At 42.9% G+C, this 18,921-nt stretch overlaps 1 protein-coding gene and 1 pseudogene across 1 annotated transcript; both read left to right on the top strand.

Annotated features, from left to right (window-relative positions):
• The first annotated feature begins 6,052 nt into the window (after window positions 1–6,052).
• Window positions 6,053–6,607, top strand: LOC125529772 (annotated as a pseudogene).
• A 1,504-nt stretch (window positions 6,608–8,111) lies between these two features.
• On the top strand, window positions 8,112–8,597 carry LOC125529773 (histone H2B.3-like). The gene has a single exon (XM_048694190.1). It carries the CDS (start codon window positions 8,117–8,119, stop codon window positions 8,474–8,476), a length of 360 nt encoding a protein of 119 aa, XP_048550147.1. The 5' UTR covers window positions 8,112–8,116; the 3' UTR covers window positions 8,477–8,597.
• Window positions 8,598–18,921: the final 10,324 nt, after the last annotated feature.

The following is an 18,921-nucleotide window of genomic DNA, read 5'->3' as shown; positions in this document are numbered from 1 at the left end:
CATCTTATCAAAATATCAAACGAATACCAAATTCACATGACTACTAATAGCAAGACTTCTCCCTTGTCCTCAAGAACAAACGTAATTACTCACAAAGAATATTCATGTTCATAATCAGAGGGGTCATAATATGCATATAGGATCTGAACATATGATCTTCCACCAATTAAACCAACTAGCATCAAGTACAATGAGTAATCAACACTACTAGTAACCTACTAGCACCAATCCCGGACTTTGAGACAAGAATTGGATACAAGAGATGAACTAGGGTTTGGAGATGAGATGGTGCTAGTGAAGATGTTGATGGAGATTGCCCTCTCCCGATGAGAGGAGCGTTGGTGATGACGATGGTGATGATTTCCCCCTCCCGGAGGGAAGTATCCCCGGCAGAACAGCTCTGCCGGAGCTCTAGATTGGATCCGCCAAGGTTCTGCCTCATGGCGGCGGAGTTTCGTCCCGAAAAGTTCCCTCCTGTTTTTTTCTCATCGAAAGACCTCATATAGGAGAAGATGGACGTCGGAGAGCCACCAGGGGGCCCACGAGGTAGGGGGACGCGTCCTAGGGGGGCGCCCCCACCCTCGTGAGTAGGGTGTGGCCCCCCTGGCCTTCATCTTTGGCGTGGATTTTTCTTTATTTCTTTTAAGACGTTCCGTGGAGTTTCAGGACTTTTGGAGTTGCGCAGAATAGGTCTCTAATATTTGCTCCTTTCTAGCCCAGAATCCCAGCTGCCGGCATTCTCCCTCCTTATGTAAACCTTGTAAAATAAGAGAGAATAGCCATAAGTATTGTGACATAAAGTGAAATAGCAGTGCATAATGCGATAAATATCGATATAAAAGCATGATGCAAAATGGACGTATCAGACCCCGTGCCGCATATTGAGGGAATATGCCGCTCCAGAGAATCAGTGGGTTCCGGTTCCAACGCTGAGCTAAACACGAGAACGTGGCCTAGGAACGGGTTGGACCCGTGACATTCCAGTCGATGACTGCAACCAAACACACCCTTAGTTTTGATTCAAATTTTTAGGAATCACTTGTGCAGCAAATGAACATGAAACACCCAAGAAAGTGACACTAAATGAATCAGGAACTTACAATTTATTTTGTACTCTGTTTGTATTTCTTTTAGTTTTGACCTTTTTTTTTGAGTAAATGATGCTTAGAGGAAGCGCATTGTATGATATTATATGAGAAAAAAGTGCCATAACAGTTCAAGGTTAGATTCTCCTTTTTATGTAGTTGATTATGGATTTACGGTAGATTGCGAATGCATAAGTACAAACTAAATAACTTTACTTCTTATGCTTTTACATAGAAGAATTAGTGCTAGCAAATTCAAAATTAATTTGTAGTGGCCTAGATGAAGGTGCAGGGATGACATAAAATTGATTGGGTGAGTGTCAGATATAGTGTCCTACATCTAATTTTGGAAACCATGTAGGTGTTCTTCTTTGGTTCCACTATTATATATGCGCTTGCTTTCCCTCGGTTTTTCTACACTGCCTTCATCTTATCTATAAATATATACTACAGTCCAGAAGAAATGAATAAAGAAATCAATTAGTAGCATGTAATGTTACATCATACTCTTGTTAATAAATTAGCACTAGAATTCAAAACAGTTTCTTGTTGAACATTTGTTCAATTATTTTTTTTTATTTTTTTTGGTGTGAACTGTTTTCTCCAAGTCCTATAAAACTTCAGTTGAGTGATAGTCATGAATTGTCTAGAAAATACCAAGTTCACTCTCATTATAGTGAAAATGAAGTTTGTTTGTAATATGCTGGGTCAATGAAGTCTTAACATGTTTGATATGCGCAAAAGAAGCAGATTATCCCACACTGATTGGGTTTTTGGTTTGTGTGCCCAGGTGGAGCAGTATGGTAAGTTTTATGATAAAGTGGTATCACAAGTTCCTCATATATGTACATGTATGTCACAAAAAATAATATGTTTTCTAGGATTCTAAACATTATAAAGTTGATAGTTAGGCACAAAGCTATTGTTCTTGCAAAATTTCTTCTTGCACTGGAATTGTCATGTGGGAAAACTCACGGGTGTAGGCGCACTTCTTACCTTTCTCTTATGTTTATGGAATCTATTCTTACCCATAGTAGCCCAGTGTACATGCCGTCATTTAGTTACCAGGTGTCAATTAATCTTCATTCTCTTCTTTCTGTTATATGTGTTTTGGACTAAGTGGTGACTTACAACATATTAGTGCAAGGCTCCTCAACGAGCATACATCAAATTTCCCTTGGTTGATTTAGATATATATAATCTCTCGTTGATGATTTTATTTCAATAGACAACCTATATTGGATGATTTTATCATAAGGGTCTGTTTTTCTATATTTTCTACAAGGGAGTAAACGGCGCAGCAAAGCGCACATTCCCTTCTATTCCTAGTCCTCTCATTGGAATGGAGTGCTACGACGGCTGGTCAAGGGGCTTTGTGGATCGCGGTGAACTCCGCTGGCACTCCTGGCTTGATGTTGGCGCTAATCCGCCCCTCAGACATGCCGTACTCGGCGGTGACCATGCAATATTGTGGAGCAGCATGGACGGTGGCATGAGGTGGCATGGGGGTCAAAGACATGGGTGGGTGGCTTCGTACCTCTGGTCGAGGGTCTGCTATCCGTAGCAGATATGCATCGTTGAATTCGGTTCCTCAATGGCATATAGCAGCCATAGTAGTCTTTATACTTCACCTCCCCCAAATCAGTAATGTTGCAATATAGCGCACAAACAATGTATAGCTAGGAATGAAGTTGTGGTGTAAACAGAAATGCATCTCACAAACAAACACTGCCATTAAGCAATTTCCTTTCTTCCGCATCCTTTGGTAATCTCCTAGTTTTATAATATGAATTTATACTTTCCATGTGGTTAGTACATCAGATAATTGGTCATAAGACCACTATTTTGTATTATCAACCTGATACCGAAATCACTGCAACTCTCGTCTCTCTCTCTCCCCCCCCTCTCTGTGTGTGTGTGTGTGTGTCGAATGGCCAATTGTCGTCCATCAATGGAAAAACCAAATACGACATATTACATAGCTTAGGGAGGGCATTGGTAATATAATGACATGTTGTAAATAAAAGTCACTTTTTCTAGATTCCATATTATACCTTACACGAGTCTTGTGTCTCTCTCAGAGTCCAATGGCAGGGTATGTAATTGTCGTCCATCAATGGAAAAGCTGAAGACGACATATTACATAGCTTAGGGACGACATTGGTAATATGATGACATGTTGGAAATAAAAGGAATTTTTTGTAGATTCCATATTGTCCCGTACACGAATGATATCAAATGTTATATGTGGAAAATGTCTTTTGTATCCCATTTTGATAGTAAAAATACACACATGAAAATGACATTAAACTTTACGTCAATCCATTAGATGTTCAGACAATACCTTACATTAGGTGTAATGCCTTTATGTCATGTTGGTTTAAACTAAAGAATTTGTTCCATTTTGTATATTTAGTTTAAACTATCAATTCATATTTGCTATCATACTCTTTAGTGTGTTCATCTATGTGCATTTAATGAAATTAAACCGCGTTCCTTCTAAATGAGTTCTTAGTTTGATTTAGTTGAGTACCTAATGACAAATTTCTTTTAAGCAGGATCTTTCATTCGTTTTGGATGGTTGGGCACTTGAAGCATTTGTTGGCCATGCTGTCGAATGACACCTTTGAAGAAAACACAGGTTTCTCTTTGGCTATTTCTACCAACAACTTTCTTACATTTTGACATGTAAATTGATGCCTGAGAAAACTTAACATGACGTGCATATTTGTCTTTTGGCACTGAGTGTCGAATGTCCCCTTTTCCTGAAAATAATAATATTGGGATGTCACTGGATGTAGTGTTGTGGTTGCTGAACTATAATATGTCATGCTTATGTTTAAGCTGCTAAAAACAATAGTTCACAAGACGTCTATTTTGTTGTTCTTCATGAATAAAATTAAGCTGTTAGAAATCCGACTGACTAATGGTTCCCCTCCCACACTTCACCTTATATGCCGTGCAACAAAAATATATGTACATGTGCAAATTAATCAAGAAATAAGCAGGTGGAGAAGTGCTCAGATTTTCCAAAGCAGTCGAACAGAATAGGGCCATCAACTAGGCTTTAGGTCCATAAATGACTCAGTGAGTTAGATACATGTTTGGTATCGTTAAGTCCTTTGGTTCTTTAACTCTAGCAATAGGTGATGGTAGTAATGATACAAGAATAATTCAAGAGGCTATCGTTGGAGTAGGGATTAGTGGCACAAGAGATGCTGATTACAACATTGGAAGTCTTTATTATTTTTACATCACTTCGTGACTGTGCAGTTATCGTGTGTACTATAATGGATCTGTTTGGATCTATAGGTTAGAATTAGTTTGGGTTAGTTTGGACTCAACTAACCCAAAAATATCCAAACATGAGGGTTTGTTTGGGTTAGATGCATCTAACCCACCTAAAAAATCTAACCTAGCTAAGAAGTGCTTATTTGGGTTAGTTCTCACCGGGACTATTAAAAAAACACATTTTTCTCTCACTCTCGCCGCAGCAGATATATGTTCGTGTTGTTTTTGTATTATTGAGCAAAGGTGTGTTTTTCTTACGCTTGCATTACTTTAAACTGGAAAATTAATAACACTATGTAAATTGCATGTTGTAGATGTCATTAAAAAAAGGAAACTCTGCTGAAATTTTGTTATGTAAGGGTTCAAATCTTTCAAACAATTGATTAAAATCACTTGAATCAATAACCAAACTCTTGAAAAATATTCTTCAAGGTCGATTAAAACACCACCCGGTCGAACTCCTCCGCGCGCCCCTACCTCTCCAACCACATCCCCCCTCTAGCTCAAAAACTCTTCTACGCACCACTCCTCTTCCATCCGAGGGCAGTGCAAATTTGAGGAGGCGCCGTGAAGGACATCCGTGCACTTCTTCAGCCCCTACGCTCCATGGTACGAACAACCACAGTTCTAAATGATCTAAGGGGGTGTTTGTTTTCAGGGACTTTTTTGTGTAAGGACTAGAAAAAGTCCCTCTTAGAGACTTTTTTTACCAAACGGGAGGAACTTTTAGGACTAAACTAGGCATTTGGGACTAAATGAAGAAGACTCTCAAGGAGAGTCTTTTTGGGACTTTTTGAGACTTTTTGAACAATGCCCCTTCATGCACCCATTGGCCCGCCATCCCATGGTGTTGTTTGATTGTTATTTTTCTATATACTAAGGGCAACACGGTCATCTAATAACCTCTAGGAAGGGACTAGAGACTTTTTAGTTTGTGGAAACAAACCTGGAGGGACTTTTTAGGGACTAGGGACTTTTTAGTTGGGACTAGAAAAAGTCCTAGGACTAGAGAACCAAACACCACCTAACTATTTGACTTACTCCATTGAATAAATTCTTCAAACAATTAATGACCAACATTGATAAACGGCGCAGAAAGACGCACGTATGCATGTACAAAGTACTCCCTCCGGTCCTTTTTACTCTAAACATTGGATTTGGCAAAAGTCAAACTTTGCTAAGTTTGACCAAATTTATATTAAAAATTATTAGCACCTATAATATCTAATAAATATAATATGAAAATATATTTCAAGATGAATCTAATGATATTGGTGTTGTTATGTGAATGTCTATAATTTTTTATATAAACTTAGTTAAAGTTGGATGAGATTGACTTCGGACAAACCTAATATGTAAAGTAAAAAGGACCGTAGAGAGTATTTCCCCGCAAAAAAGAGCAAAATGTCGATGGAAAAAGATCTAACTCAAAATTGCCGCCACGGAGAAACTCCAATCGGTACATACGCGCGCGTGGGCCGAAACCCGTCTGTTCCCCCCCGCCAACCTTTCCGCCACGTCAGCGATCCGCGCCGAGGCGCATCCGGGCCGTCGATACCGCATAGCAGTGAACGGCTGAGATCATATCAAATCACCGGGAGGCCACCGATCCGTGGCACATACCCCTCCACCAATCAGAGCCCGCTCTCCCCTCCTATAAACTCGCCGCGCCGTCGCCGCCGATTCCCCACAAGTTCTCCAACCTTCCAGCGAAACACCACCGCACCCCACAATCCCACACCTCTCCCCGGCGAAGTAGCAGCGGCATCCATGGCCCCCAAGGCGGAGAAGAAGCCGGTGGCGGAGAAGGCCGAGAAGACGACGGCAGCCAAGAAGGTACAAGATCTACATCTTCAAGGTGCTGAAGCAGGTGCACCCGGACATCGGCATCTCCTCCAAGGCCATGTCCATCATGAACTCCTTCATCAACGACATCTTCGAGAAGCTCGCCGGCGAGTCCGCCAAGCTCGCCCGCTACAACAAGAAGCCCACCATCACGTCCAGGGAGATCCAGACCTCTGTCCGCCTCGTCCTCCCCGGCGAGCTCGCCAAGCACGCCGTCTCCGAGGGAACCAAGGCCGTCACTAAGTTCACCTCCGCTTAGATAGTCTGCTCCTGTCTTCTTGTTCGATCGATGGTAACTGTTTCATTATCTTGTGAAATAGTGATGGTGCTTCTTTGATCTGTCTCGTGGCTCTGTACCATTTTCAGTTCTAGTCCCTGTTGCTTCACTTGACAGAGTTCTTGCTATGATCCTGTTTGTGTGAGTTTATCTTGGAGAGATGTTTCTGATTGCAAATTTTGCTCCGAATTGTAGTAAATATTTGCATACAATGACACTCAACTTGCAGAGACGTTTCTCTGTTCCGTTTATGAAATTCAGTTTTCAACTGTCTGTTTATGAGTCTTGTGGCCGCGAGGCGGGGAGGCTGACTAAATTAACACGTCCCCGAGGGCACCAAGGCCGTCACCAAGTTCACCTCCGCTTAGATGGCCTGTTCCCTGTCGTCCTGGTGGATCGTTGTTGCTCTGTTGGTAGCTGTTGGTACCATGTCATCTTGTAACTTGTGGGAACACAGACTGTTTCATGGTCTGGAGAGACAGTAACAGTGTTGATTTATTCAGTCTCATGATTCAGCACCCTGCTTCAGTCAACTGACGAGTGTCGATTTCTTCAGACATAAATCTAGGTTCACCTCCTCCTAATTAGGCTATGCTGTGCCCTGTCTTCTCAGAATGTAGTTAGATGTTCAGAATGCAATCATGACATGAGTGATTCGGCAGATTTGGATTCCTTTCCTATATATCCACTCGTGTGGTACTTCATCATCCTGTAATTTGTGGGGAGAAAATGTTTGAGGATCTGGAGGAAATAGTAACGGTGTTGCTTTGATCTGTTTCATGCCTTTCTTATCATGCTCAATCTTTACCTCTGATTATCTCTGTTGATTTCAGTAAATCATCAGGAGGGAACAAGCGATTCTTTAGTAAAAGTGCATACCACTGTAGCTACTGTGGTGACAATCTGTGCCATAGTTCATATGTTCAGGAAATCCACGACGAACAGTTCAATTGTCCACACGAATCAGGAGGGAAAAAGGTCGTTTCAATCGGGCCTTAGCTACATTCCCGGTATCATTTTGCTGTTGTTGCAGCACAAAGTGGATTCTTTTTCAAAACTATGATATATTTTATAGCATTTTCGGAAACTATAGCATGATTTTCATAAAAATCAAAAGTAGTAGCCCGTCGGCCATCTCTTGGTCGAAATAGGACTTTTCGGCCACAGTTAGGCCGAAGTAGACTTTTCGGACATCTCTTGGCCGAAATAGGACTTCTCGGCCACACTTAGGCTGAAGTAGACTTTTCGGCCATCTCTTGGCCGAAGTGGTGGGGTCCTGGCCGAAAATGCACTTCGGTCAAGTGTAGGCCGAAATAGACTTTTTAGTCAAGCCTAGGCCGAAAAGTACTTTTTGGTCTCGTGTAGGCCGAAGTTGCATGGCTCATACATTAGGCTGAAATGTATTTTCTCGCCACCCGTTTCTCGCCAACCCCTTCCCGCCATATATTCCCACCACCCGTTTCCCGCCAACCCCTTCTCGCCATATGTTCCCGCCGTTTCCCGCCAACCCCTTCCCGCCTTATTTTCCCGCCAACCTTTTCCCACCATTTTCTCCTCTGTATCTATAAAACCCCCTTCCGGTGGAGGTGGATAAGCATTCCAGTGTAGTGTAGTCGAGATGTCCCATTATCCATTCGATCGTAGTTTGCCGGCGTCCAAGGAGGGCGGCGAGAAGAAGGGGAAGAAGAAGTCCAAGAAGAGCGTGGAGACGTACAAGATCTACATCTTCAAGGTGCTGAAGCCGGTGCACCCGGACATCGGCATCTCCTCCAAGGCCATGTCCATCATGAACTCCTTCATCAACGACATCTTCGAGAAGCTGGCCGGCGAGTCGGCCAAGCTTGCGAGGTACAACAAGAAGCCCACCATCACGTCCCGGGAGATCCAGACCTCCGTCCGCCTCGTCCTCCCCGGCGAGCTCGCCAAGCACGCCGTCTCCGAGGGCACCAAGGCTGTCACCAAGTTCACCTCCTCCTAGGCTAGGATGGTTTTCTGTAATAGTCAGCTGTTCAGACCATGTCTTCCTGTAACTTGTGTTGGTTCTGTGGGAACACCCTGTTTCATTACCTCATGAAATATTAATGGTGTTTCTTTGGTCATTGCTCTCTATCATGTTCAGGTTCAGCTATTATCCCCGTCGCTTCACTTGACAGAGTTCTTGCTATGATCCTGTTTGTGTGAGTTCTGAATCTGCAACTTCTATTCTGATTTGTGAGTATGGCTTCTGTAGAACTCTGCTGACAACGATTCTGAATTTGCAAAGATGTTTCAGTTTCACTGTTCCATTTCTTAATTTCAGTTTTCAGCTATTGGTTTACGAGGCTGGTGTTGCCTTCGGCGTGAGGAGGGGAGGCTGTGGTGGTTCGAGTACTTTGTATACTTTGTACATGGTGATGGCGCCGGGGGCTCGAGCAAATCTATTGTCAAGTTGTTCAGGAAACTTGACGTTCTCTTCTTGTACCGTTTGTATTACCATCACACGTTTAGGCTACAGCTCACTTTAAGCCGTCAGTGACATGTTCCAAGCTGCAGCAACCATCTCTGTATCAGAGGGTTGCTTCTATTTTAGTGTCAACCCACGAGCACTGCCGCCAGTTCACGGGTGTCCTTACGCTGTTGGATTTCAGCTCGTGTTCCACTGCAAATTTGCAATTCTTTCTGCAGGTAGAGAATTTTCTTATGGGGCTGGGTGCTCCTGCAATTCTTTTTTCCTTTTCGAAAATGGTCTAGTTTTCCAAGGAAAACTAAGGCAAGACCACATCATGTGTAAGAAAAAAGAAAGAAGAAAAACGCACAACACTGATAACGACCTAAACCGACCACCACCACCACCTAAGACGACTTGAGGGCATGTACAATGCATAACCTCAAGGTGATGCCTCGCATGCCATGTAGGATCGGATATGACGTAAAGTAGGTTTGGATAGGGAAGCCGGATCCTCTCCAGGAGGCGGATATTTGAAGAAAAAAAGTGTGGTCCGATGACAAAAGCTGAAAAGGTTGGAATGAAAAGTAAAGATGAATGTGTATTAGAGTCTTTATTTTTTATTTAATAATGAGGCCCACTAGTGAGAGCTTGCATTGAAGAGGAAAAAATTAATATAAACGTCTCAAATTACTTTTTATCATGAGGCATATGGATATGCCACCATTATACATGCACTGAGAGCAAGATCTTTGGAGTGGCTTCAAAAAGAAAAACGACGCCCATGGACGATGTCATCGTCCGCATCGACCATCATCAACCACAAAGTGTTCGCACGAACCGTGCTTGACCAACCCCACCGAACCTTTGATAATGGTTCAGCCATGTCAACAACCTCCAACGCTGCCACCACTTCGACGGACACATACCAATGTTGAAAAAGTACCCTTCGATAATGCCTTCAATCATCGTCAGTAACGGCCCTTGTCGATCAAATCTTTCCCCCAAAATCTTATTCCTCGCCACTTTAACATACCTTGTGTATGGGGCCAGCTGCTACAAACCTGGAAGACTAAGTTGTGGCTCCGCTTGTATTCATTGGTGGTAGACCACACCGAACTAAGCAGGACATCACAGTCATGCAACATCAAGGAGGAATCCCCGAGTGGATGTCGGCACCACCTGGACCTGATCGAGACCACAACACAAGCAACACCACACCGCACAACCGTGCCGCGCCACGGCCAACAAAACACCAGTCGTACCGCCACAGAGCAGCAACCACAAGCCTGCATAGTCCAGATCCGACCGGATCTGAGATTCACCTTGACAATAGCCGCCACCCCGACCATCGCTCGTCGCCACCCAGGCTCGAAGATCCGAGCATGAACACCCCATCACCTTGGCCGCACTTGCCCACACAACCGAAGTAGACAAAACAAACAACGTCATGCCGCTGCCCCATGCCTCTGTGAACCATCCAAGTCGACCTCCACCGAAATGAAGTGCACAGCCGCCACCTTCCTTGATTTTTTTTAGACAATCCGTGAAACTTTATTAAGACGTCACCATGGTTACAGGGACCAAATGGAGGTCCCCAGGGTGGCCTAACCAAACATGGCGGCCAGGCCCCCGTCGCAGTGCATGTCTCGCTAGATTATGAGCTTCGAAATTCAAGCTCCTAAACTCATGAACAAAATTACATAAAACAAAAGACTTAGCATACTCCCTAATCTCTTGCACGAATTGCTCCATATTCTGCTCCACTATTTCTCTTGATGTCATCTATTACCACCGAACAGTCTGAGGCCACCTGTATGGCAGAGACGTTCAAATCTTCCGCGAGTGCCATTGCTTCCCTCACCGCTAACGCCTCCAGCGTAGTGGGGTCGATTATACCTCTGAAAACGATCACCGAGGCACCCTGGAAACTGCCGCCCCTGTCTCTGCAAACTACACCCACTGCTCCTATTCCCCTCCGTGATGCCACCGCCGCATCCACGTTGAGCTTCATTGTGTTCTCTGGTGACTGAATCCACTGTCTCGGCCGGGGCTGTCTCGATGGAATGTGATGCAAGTTCGGTTTCTTTGTGATTTGAAGGTCATTCCAATAAGACTGGATAAAAATGTGAGTCGACATGGGACTTTGGGAGATGTCTTCATAAATTGCTTTCCTCCTTGCTCCCCACACGGCCCAGAGAGTGATTGCCATTTGAATTAGCTGTTCATATGACAGCGTGTCTATCATCTTGAAAAACCAGTCTTTGGCGTTGTCACTATCACACTGGATCATTTTTTTCTCTTGATGTCATCTATTACCACCGAACAGTCTGAGGCCACCTGTATGGCAGAGACGTTCAAATCTTCCGCGAGTGCCATTGCTTCCCTCACCGCTAACGCCTCCAGCGTAGTGGGGTCGATTATACCTCTGAAAACGATCACCGAGGCACCCTGGAAACTGCCGCCCCTGTCTCTGCAAACTACACCCACTGCTCCTATTCCCCTCCGTGATGCCACCGCCGCATCCACGTTGAGCTTCATTGTGTTCTCTGGTGACTGAATCCACTGTCTCGGCCGGGGCTGTCTCGATGGAATGTGATGCAAGTTCGGTTTCTTTGTGATTTGAAGGTCATTCCAATAAGACTGGATAAGAAGATGAGTCGACATGGGACGCCGGAAGATATCTTCATAAACTGCTTTCCTCCTTGCTCCCCACACGGCCCAAAGAGTGATTGACATTTGAATTAGCTGTTCATAAGACAGCGTGTCTATCATCTTGAAAAACCAGTCTTTGGCGTTGTCACTATCACACTGGATCATTTTTTCCACCATATCCTCCTCCGCCAAGGCCCAAACACTTCTGGCCATAGAACAGTTTAAGAGTGCATGTCTCCAAGAGTCGGCAGCCCCACATAATTTGCATGCCCCAGATGTGGCCATATTTCGACGCTGAAGGAGATCCGCCATGGGTGTGGAGCATCTCGCAAACCGCCATAAGAACATCTTGATTTTGGATGGAACCTCTATCTTCCAGAGCTTCGTCCATTCATTTGCTTGTTGCTCCTATGTACTGCCACCTTCCTTGATGCATGCTCACGCTTTGCTAGTGGGCCCTATGGCGAAGACAATACATGGGATCAGGATGATTAACTTCATGTATGAGAGATTGGGCCAGGCCCGCTCTTGCTTAAAGCATCCATGCCTCAGCTATGCCCCACGAGGAAGGGAGCTCCTATTTGATGCATTCTGCGTCAAATCGGGGTCGCGACTCATGTAGCAAGCCCCGAATGGGCAGGCCCATTAGTGTGCTCGCGCATTCGCCCCGCTTGTACTGTGGCACAATAAAAAAAAATATCAAGTGCCCTGAACAGGAGTCGAATCGCAGACCACCGGGTTACAAAGCCCTGTCGACAAACCTATGCATTAGACGATAATACATTGGTAAAAAGCAGCGCTAAATTTTAAGAACTAACCACAACGCCAGATATGAATACCTTTTCAAAAAAATGAACACTTTTCTTGCAAAGTGTAAATAAATAATTAAAAGGCAAGTATTTTTTGAAAGTCTGAACATTTTGTGCTAGATGTGAACAAATTCCGAAATTTTAAACTTTTCTGAAATGCGATTTGTCAAAAATGTTAACATCTTTTGGAGTTCTGAATTTTTTTAAAAGTGTGAACTTAACAACACGAACAAATATTGAAATTTCAAACTTCTTCCCAAAATGGCGAACAATTTTTGTAGAAAGTGACCATTTTTTGAAACTGTGAATTTCTTGAAAATTCTGAACTTTCTGTTCAAATAATGAAAAATCTAAAAAATTCTGAACAAATTTGGAAACCTCGGACCATTTGTTGAAATACTCGAACATTTTTCAAGTTTGTGAAAAACATTTGAAAACAGGAATAGTACTTAAAATTCGAAAAAAAAATCAAAAAACAAAGGTTTTTTCAATTCTTGATTAATTTTCCCATTTGTGAACTAAATTGGAAGAAACAGGAATGGTTTTTATACGCTGACCAAAATTTTAAGACATGAAGAAATTTTGAAAATCCTGAACATTTTTTCAAGTTGTGATTTTTTTTGGAAAAGGAGGAACATTTTTTAAACTTCTGAACAATATTTGAAAACATGAGCATTTTTTGAAAATTTGATAATTTTCTGAAACACAGAACTTTTTTCTCAATTTATGAACAAATTTGCTAAAAATAAAATAATTTTGAAAAGGAAAAAACTTGGAAAATGAAAAGAAACAAAAACCGAAAAAAAGAAAAAAAACTGAGTGAAATGCGCCACTAGTCCACGAACTCAAACTGATTGCACACTTTAAGCCATCAATTCAGAAAGTGATCAGATTTAGTCCACAAACTTGTTTATTTGATCAAACAAGGCCAAAACCGTCTAGAGAGGAGAAGAGGAGAAAAACCGACCACGTGGCCACCACGTCCGCGTTCCTTAGACCGTTCTGTGACCAACTATTTTTACAGGGCCCTTTTTGCAAGCTGATCGGTTTTTTTAGCAACCTATCTTAACTAATGGCGTATAATGAAAATAATAAATAAACTGAGTGAAATGCGCCACTAGTCCACGAACTAAAACTGATTGCACACTTTAGGCCATCAATTCAGGAAGTGATCAGATTTAGTCCACAAACTCGTTTATTTGATCAAACAAGGCCAAAACCATCTAGAGAGGAGAAGAGGAGAAAAACCGACCACGTGGCCACCACGTCCGCGTTCCTTAGACCGTTCTGTGACTAACTATTTTTACAGGGCCCTTTTTGCAAGCTGATCGGTTTTTTAGCAACCTATCTTAACTAATGGCGTATAAAGAAAATAATAAATAAAAACCACCTTGCATGTGATTTGAACCTACAACCTGTAGGATTTGGCAACTAGCTGATTACCATTGGAACACAACCTATCTTTGTAATAAGTTGCATCGGATTATATATGTTACAATAAGTATGTTGACATTAAACTTTCCATGCACCATGGCGTTATATTGTTTTTAAGAAAACTGTTCTTTCCAAATCAGTAATGTCAAAGGCAGGAAACAAGCTAACGGGTAGTACTTAATAGGATTGTAAATATAAGGAAATCTACCGACCAACACCAGAAGGAAATCATGTGATTGCATGGGATCCACCCGCAGAAAAAGAAACAAAAAGGTGATTGCATGAAATCTCCTGGTTCTACATGAATATATAATGAGTCGGCTGTCACAAAATAAAGAAGTCAGATTGTGTCCCAATGGTTAGCTGCTGCTTGCTAACTCTGATTGGTTGTTGGTTCGAGTCCCCAGCAATGCAGGTTTTTTTTACTCTATACGCCATTTAACCCGACAAGTTTGCAAATACGCCCCTCTAAAAATAGTTAGTCCAACAGTCTAAGAGCCGCTGATGTGGCAGCCAAGTGGCTGGTTTTTCTCCTCTCTAATCAGTTTTGGCCTTATTTGATCAAATAAACAAGTTTGTGGACTAAATCTGATCACTTTCTAAGTTGATGGCCTAAAGTGTCCGATCAGTTTGAGTTCGTGGACTAGCGGCGTATTTCACTCAAAAAAATTGATAAAGAAAAAGGAAGAAGGAAAGAAATAAGAAAAAACCGGAAAAAACCCTGAAAACCAGGTTCAGGAACTTGCTAGTAGGTTCCCAAAACCAGAATTCTGTAGCACGTTAATGCTACTGAAAATGGGCGGGCCCATATCGTTCGCTCGAACTCTCCGAAATCACTAGTTGAGGAGTCGTTGCAAAGATCACTCCAATTTCCCAGGTTGCGATAAGTGACGTACATGCAGCGCGCCATTTGTCGCAGCCCGGGAGTTTTCCATTTCTTCATAGATTCATTTATTCAAAATATTTTATCTCGCAAACCGTGCATGCAAATGTCAAACCGCTTTCACCGTTGGATTCCTAGCGTCGAGATTTTCAAAATTAAATCCCATATTAATAGGTTTAACGAACTTTTTTTTCACGAAAAAAACAGACGAAAAAACCGAATCGGTAGCACGGGCTTTTTCCCTCTCCGAAAGAGGCATGCCCGTACCTCTCAAGAAATCATAACCATGCCTCTCGCGGAAGAAAAAAAACACGTTTTTTTGTTCCCAAGGAAGCACGGTCGTGACTCCCGCGAAAGCACACTCATGCCTCTCGCGGAAGCAAAACCATGACTCTCGCGAAAGGAAAAAATGCGTTTTTTCCCGTTTCTGAGAGACACGGCCGGGACTCTCGTGAAAGCACAATCGTGTCTCTCGCGGAAGCAAAACCGTGACTCTCGCGAAAGGAAAAAAAAGAAAACGCGTTTTTTTTTTCGTTTTCCAGAGGCACGGACGTGACTCTCGCGAAAGCACCACCGTGCCTCTCGCGAAAGCAAAGCCGTGACTCTCGGGAAAGGAAAAAAAACAGAAAACGCGTTTTTTTTCGTTTCCCAGAGGCATGGCCGTGACTATCGCGAAAGCAAAACCGTGCCTCTCGCGGAAAAAAACGCGTTTTTTCGCGCTAATTTTTTTTTGAATTTTTTTTGTCGAGAAGCTAAGGAAGACCGATGAAAAACCAAAACGTCAAAAAACTCCGAAAAAACCCGTTTAAATAGCCGAAAACGCATGCTGAAAAATAAAAAATAAAATCCATAGGAGCACCCAGAGCGCGACACGTGGCGAATGGCTGAAAGCGCCAACTGACGCTGATCGTTGCAAGGCTCCCAAAGAAGCACTTGTTAACTAGTGGCTTCCTAAACTCTCCCATGTGCTTTTTAGTGACAGTTTGTTGCGGCGCGCGTCATATATGATATTCTCTCCTATTCAGCGCCGTCAGCGCCGCGGAACCCAACCGGCGCTCGGTCGTGCAGCTGCCTGGCTAACCACTAGAGCATCACGTTACAAGTGACGCTTATACTTCAAGAATATTTATAGCCCGCTCATACGTGATTTTCCTAAAAAAATGAACAATTTTAGAAATTTCACATATTTCAAAAAAAACTTCGTGAAGATGCAAAAAACACGCTGCCTTATTAAAAAAATCACAAATTATAAAACAGTTCACGTATTCAGAAAAATTCATGAATTTTAAAAAGTTCATAAAGTTGAAAAAGTTCACTAATTTGAGAAAAAGTTCATGAAATTTGAAAATAATCACGAAGGGAAAAAAGTTATCGGATTTTTGAAAAAATATGAAATTAGAAAAATCTTCAATTTAAAAAAAACACAAATATGAAAAAATTGCATCGATCTTGCAATAAGAAAGTTCATTGATTTTGAAAAAAAATTCATCAATTTTGAAATAAAATCACCGATTTCTGGGAAAAAGTTGATCAAATTAGAAAAACTGAACCGGATTTGGACAGAAGTTCATCAATTTGGAAAACAAAATTCAATGAATTTGAAAAAAGTTAATCAAATTTGAAAAAAGTTAATCAAATTTGAAAAAGGCGCATCAAAAATTTGAAAAAAAGTTCGACGAATTTGGAAATTCCTGTGCAGTTTCAAACAACAGAAACAGAAAAAGATAGAAATATAAATACAAAAAATGGTCCAGAAAAAACCCGACTGGAGGAAGTATAAAAAGGGAAAGAAAATAGATTTTCACAAGTGGTGGTTGGTTTGGTCTGGTCTCTCTATTTCACCCACTCGTCCCTTGTTCGGTTGCATCCCTCAAAGACCACCACTATGGCTCCTTAATACACGGTACCGATGAAAGTGGCGCAGTTCCTTCCTCGACAATGAAGAAGCTGAGAATTTCCTCCTCACGGGTGGTAAGAACTTCAAAACCCTAGGATAGGATGATGTGGTTATATCATGCCATGTTGATGACTGTTGAAGGGGGATTCAAGATTAGCTTACTGAAATCACAAACCTTGAGCCCTTTTCTTTTGCTCACACAAATGAAAGTTAGGTTGGGTGTAGAAAGAGAGAAATGATAACATGAGATGGTTACCCATGCATGCGAACGTGATACACATTTTTTTACCACTCATAAACCAACCAAGATCATTATCGAGGTAAAGGCAACAAGATCATACCCTCGACGATCCATCAACGCAACGAAGATGTTGACCACGTTAATGAAGTCATCTGATTCTCGCAGTATGGTTGTACCTCCCAGCCTCGAGAGCTTCTCCTCGCCAAGTTCTGCCCGATCCGGCATTGAATATTATAATGCCTCCAAGGTATCCACACATTCCAATGTAGAACACCTCAGTAACTCATGGACCAACACAACGAAGTTGAGGGGAATATAGAGTGACATGGCGCTGCCGAGAGGTGTTAAGGTCTTGGTGGCCCCCCTGGAGCGCCCCTTGCCCCTCTATATACTACTCGCTCCGTTCCTAAATATTTGTCTTTCTAGACATTTCAAATGACTACTACATACGGATGTATATAGACATATTTTAAAGTGTAGATTCACTCATTTTGCTCCGTATGTAGTCACTTGTTGAAATGCCTAGAAAGACAAGTATTTAGAAACGGAGGGAGTAGATAACATGTTACGTTATTAATGTAGAGACCAACTACAACCCTGATGACAAGTGAACTACTTGGGACATGTTTTTTCCTGGACTATCCGCAAGTGATTATGTTCGTACTTGGCCTGATGACGATCATATTTTACGAATGATCTGCAAAGGGGCAAAACACAGATGAAAGCATAATTCATATTTATAAGACACATTTGAGGTTTTGAAGTCGTGTCAAACATGATATGGAAAACTACATACACTATATTGACTCAACTGACGTGATATCTGTATGTGGGCGGTCATATACAAGCGATTTGATAAATTACTTCGGCAGATTGGAACACAAAGAGAAATCCAACAGCGCGAGACATTCCTGAACTAGCGGCAGTGCTCGTGGATTCTGACGGTCAACTGCAAGCAGCCAAACAACCTTTCGGGATCGTGGAAAAATACATTGCTGTCTGAAGCAGCGTAGTTGCTGTGTTGGTTAGCACCGATGGTTGCTGCATCTTGGAACATGTGTTTGACGGCTTGAAGTGAGCTGTAGCTTGAACATGTGAAGTTACAGTGCATAGGGTACAGATGACTTGTACAAGAGCAGCTATATTGCACTGGAGAAGTACTGAAAACCGGGCCGCGTCCTGAGCTACTCCTTGAACTAAAACCACGACGAGTAATTTGGAACGGAGGAAGTATATTGCAGTGCAAAATTGCTAAAAATCGTGTCTGTCTAGCCCTGTATTACGGCCGCTTGCGGAGGTAAAAACCTTGCCTTAACAGTTCCAAACCATGTCGTGCTCAGTCTGAAAAAATAGATTTTTTCAAAACTATGATATATTATATAGCATTTCCGAGACGAGAACTATAGCACGTAATGCAAAAAAACCAAAACTAGTAGCCCGTCGGCCAGGTGTTGGCCGAAGTGGCACTTTTCGGTCGCAGCTTGGCCGGAATGGGCTTTTCGGCCCGCGGTTGACCGAAGATACGCCTAGCTGGGCCGAAAACCGGGTGTCGGTGGAAGTAGGGCCGAAAATAGTAGCTTCGGCCTGGGGCCGACCGAAGTGGGCCTTTTCGGCCAGGCAGCGGCCGAAGTACCTTTTCGGCCACGCATCGACCGAAAAGTGTCGGATAAGGCACCGCGCGGCGTCTCCTTCCTCTCGCCTCTGTTCTTCTTTCTCTCTCTCGTTTCTTCTCTGTACCTCACCACCCCTAGCTGATTTCCTCCGTTTTCCACCCATTTTCACATCTAAGCCACTGAATCGGTAGATCGTATCAATCTCAAACGGCCTACGGTGTTTTTTTTTTGCTATGGGATAGTTTTCTGTGCGTTTGGGGAGGAGTAGCCATGGTGGGGAGGAGGAGATGCGGTTGGGCAGCAGGTGTTGATGAGGAGGAGCAGGAGTTGTGGGGGAGCATGCAGCAGCTGTGGAGGAGGAGGTGCGGCTTGGGGGTGACTGGAGTTGAACCTCCGGTCGTCGAGGGGGCGGCGGTGGTGCTGTCGTTGTTCGGTGGTGCAAGCACCTCCGCTAAGGTATAATCAT

Source organism: Triticum urartu, unplaced genomic scaffold, assembly GCF_003073215.2.
Source record: "Triticum urartu cultivar G1812 unplaced genomic scaffold, Tu2.1 TuUngrouped_contig_5835, whole genome shotgun sequence".
In the NCBI taxonomy this organism is placed as follows: Eukaryota; Viridiplantae; Streptophyta; class Magnoliopsida; order Poales; family Poaceae; genus Triticum; species Triticum urartu.
Note: the sequence above shows the minus strand (reverse complement) of the source record. Positions and strands in the feature narration are given on the sequence as shown.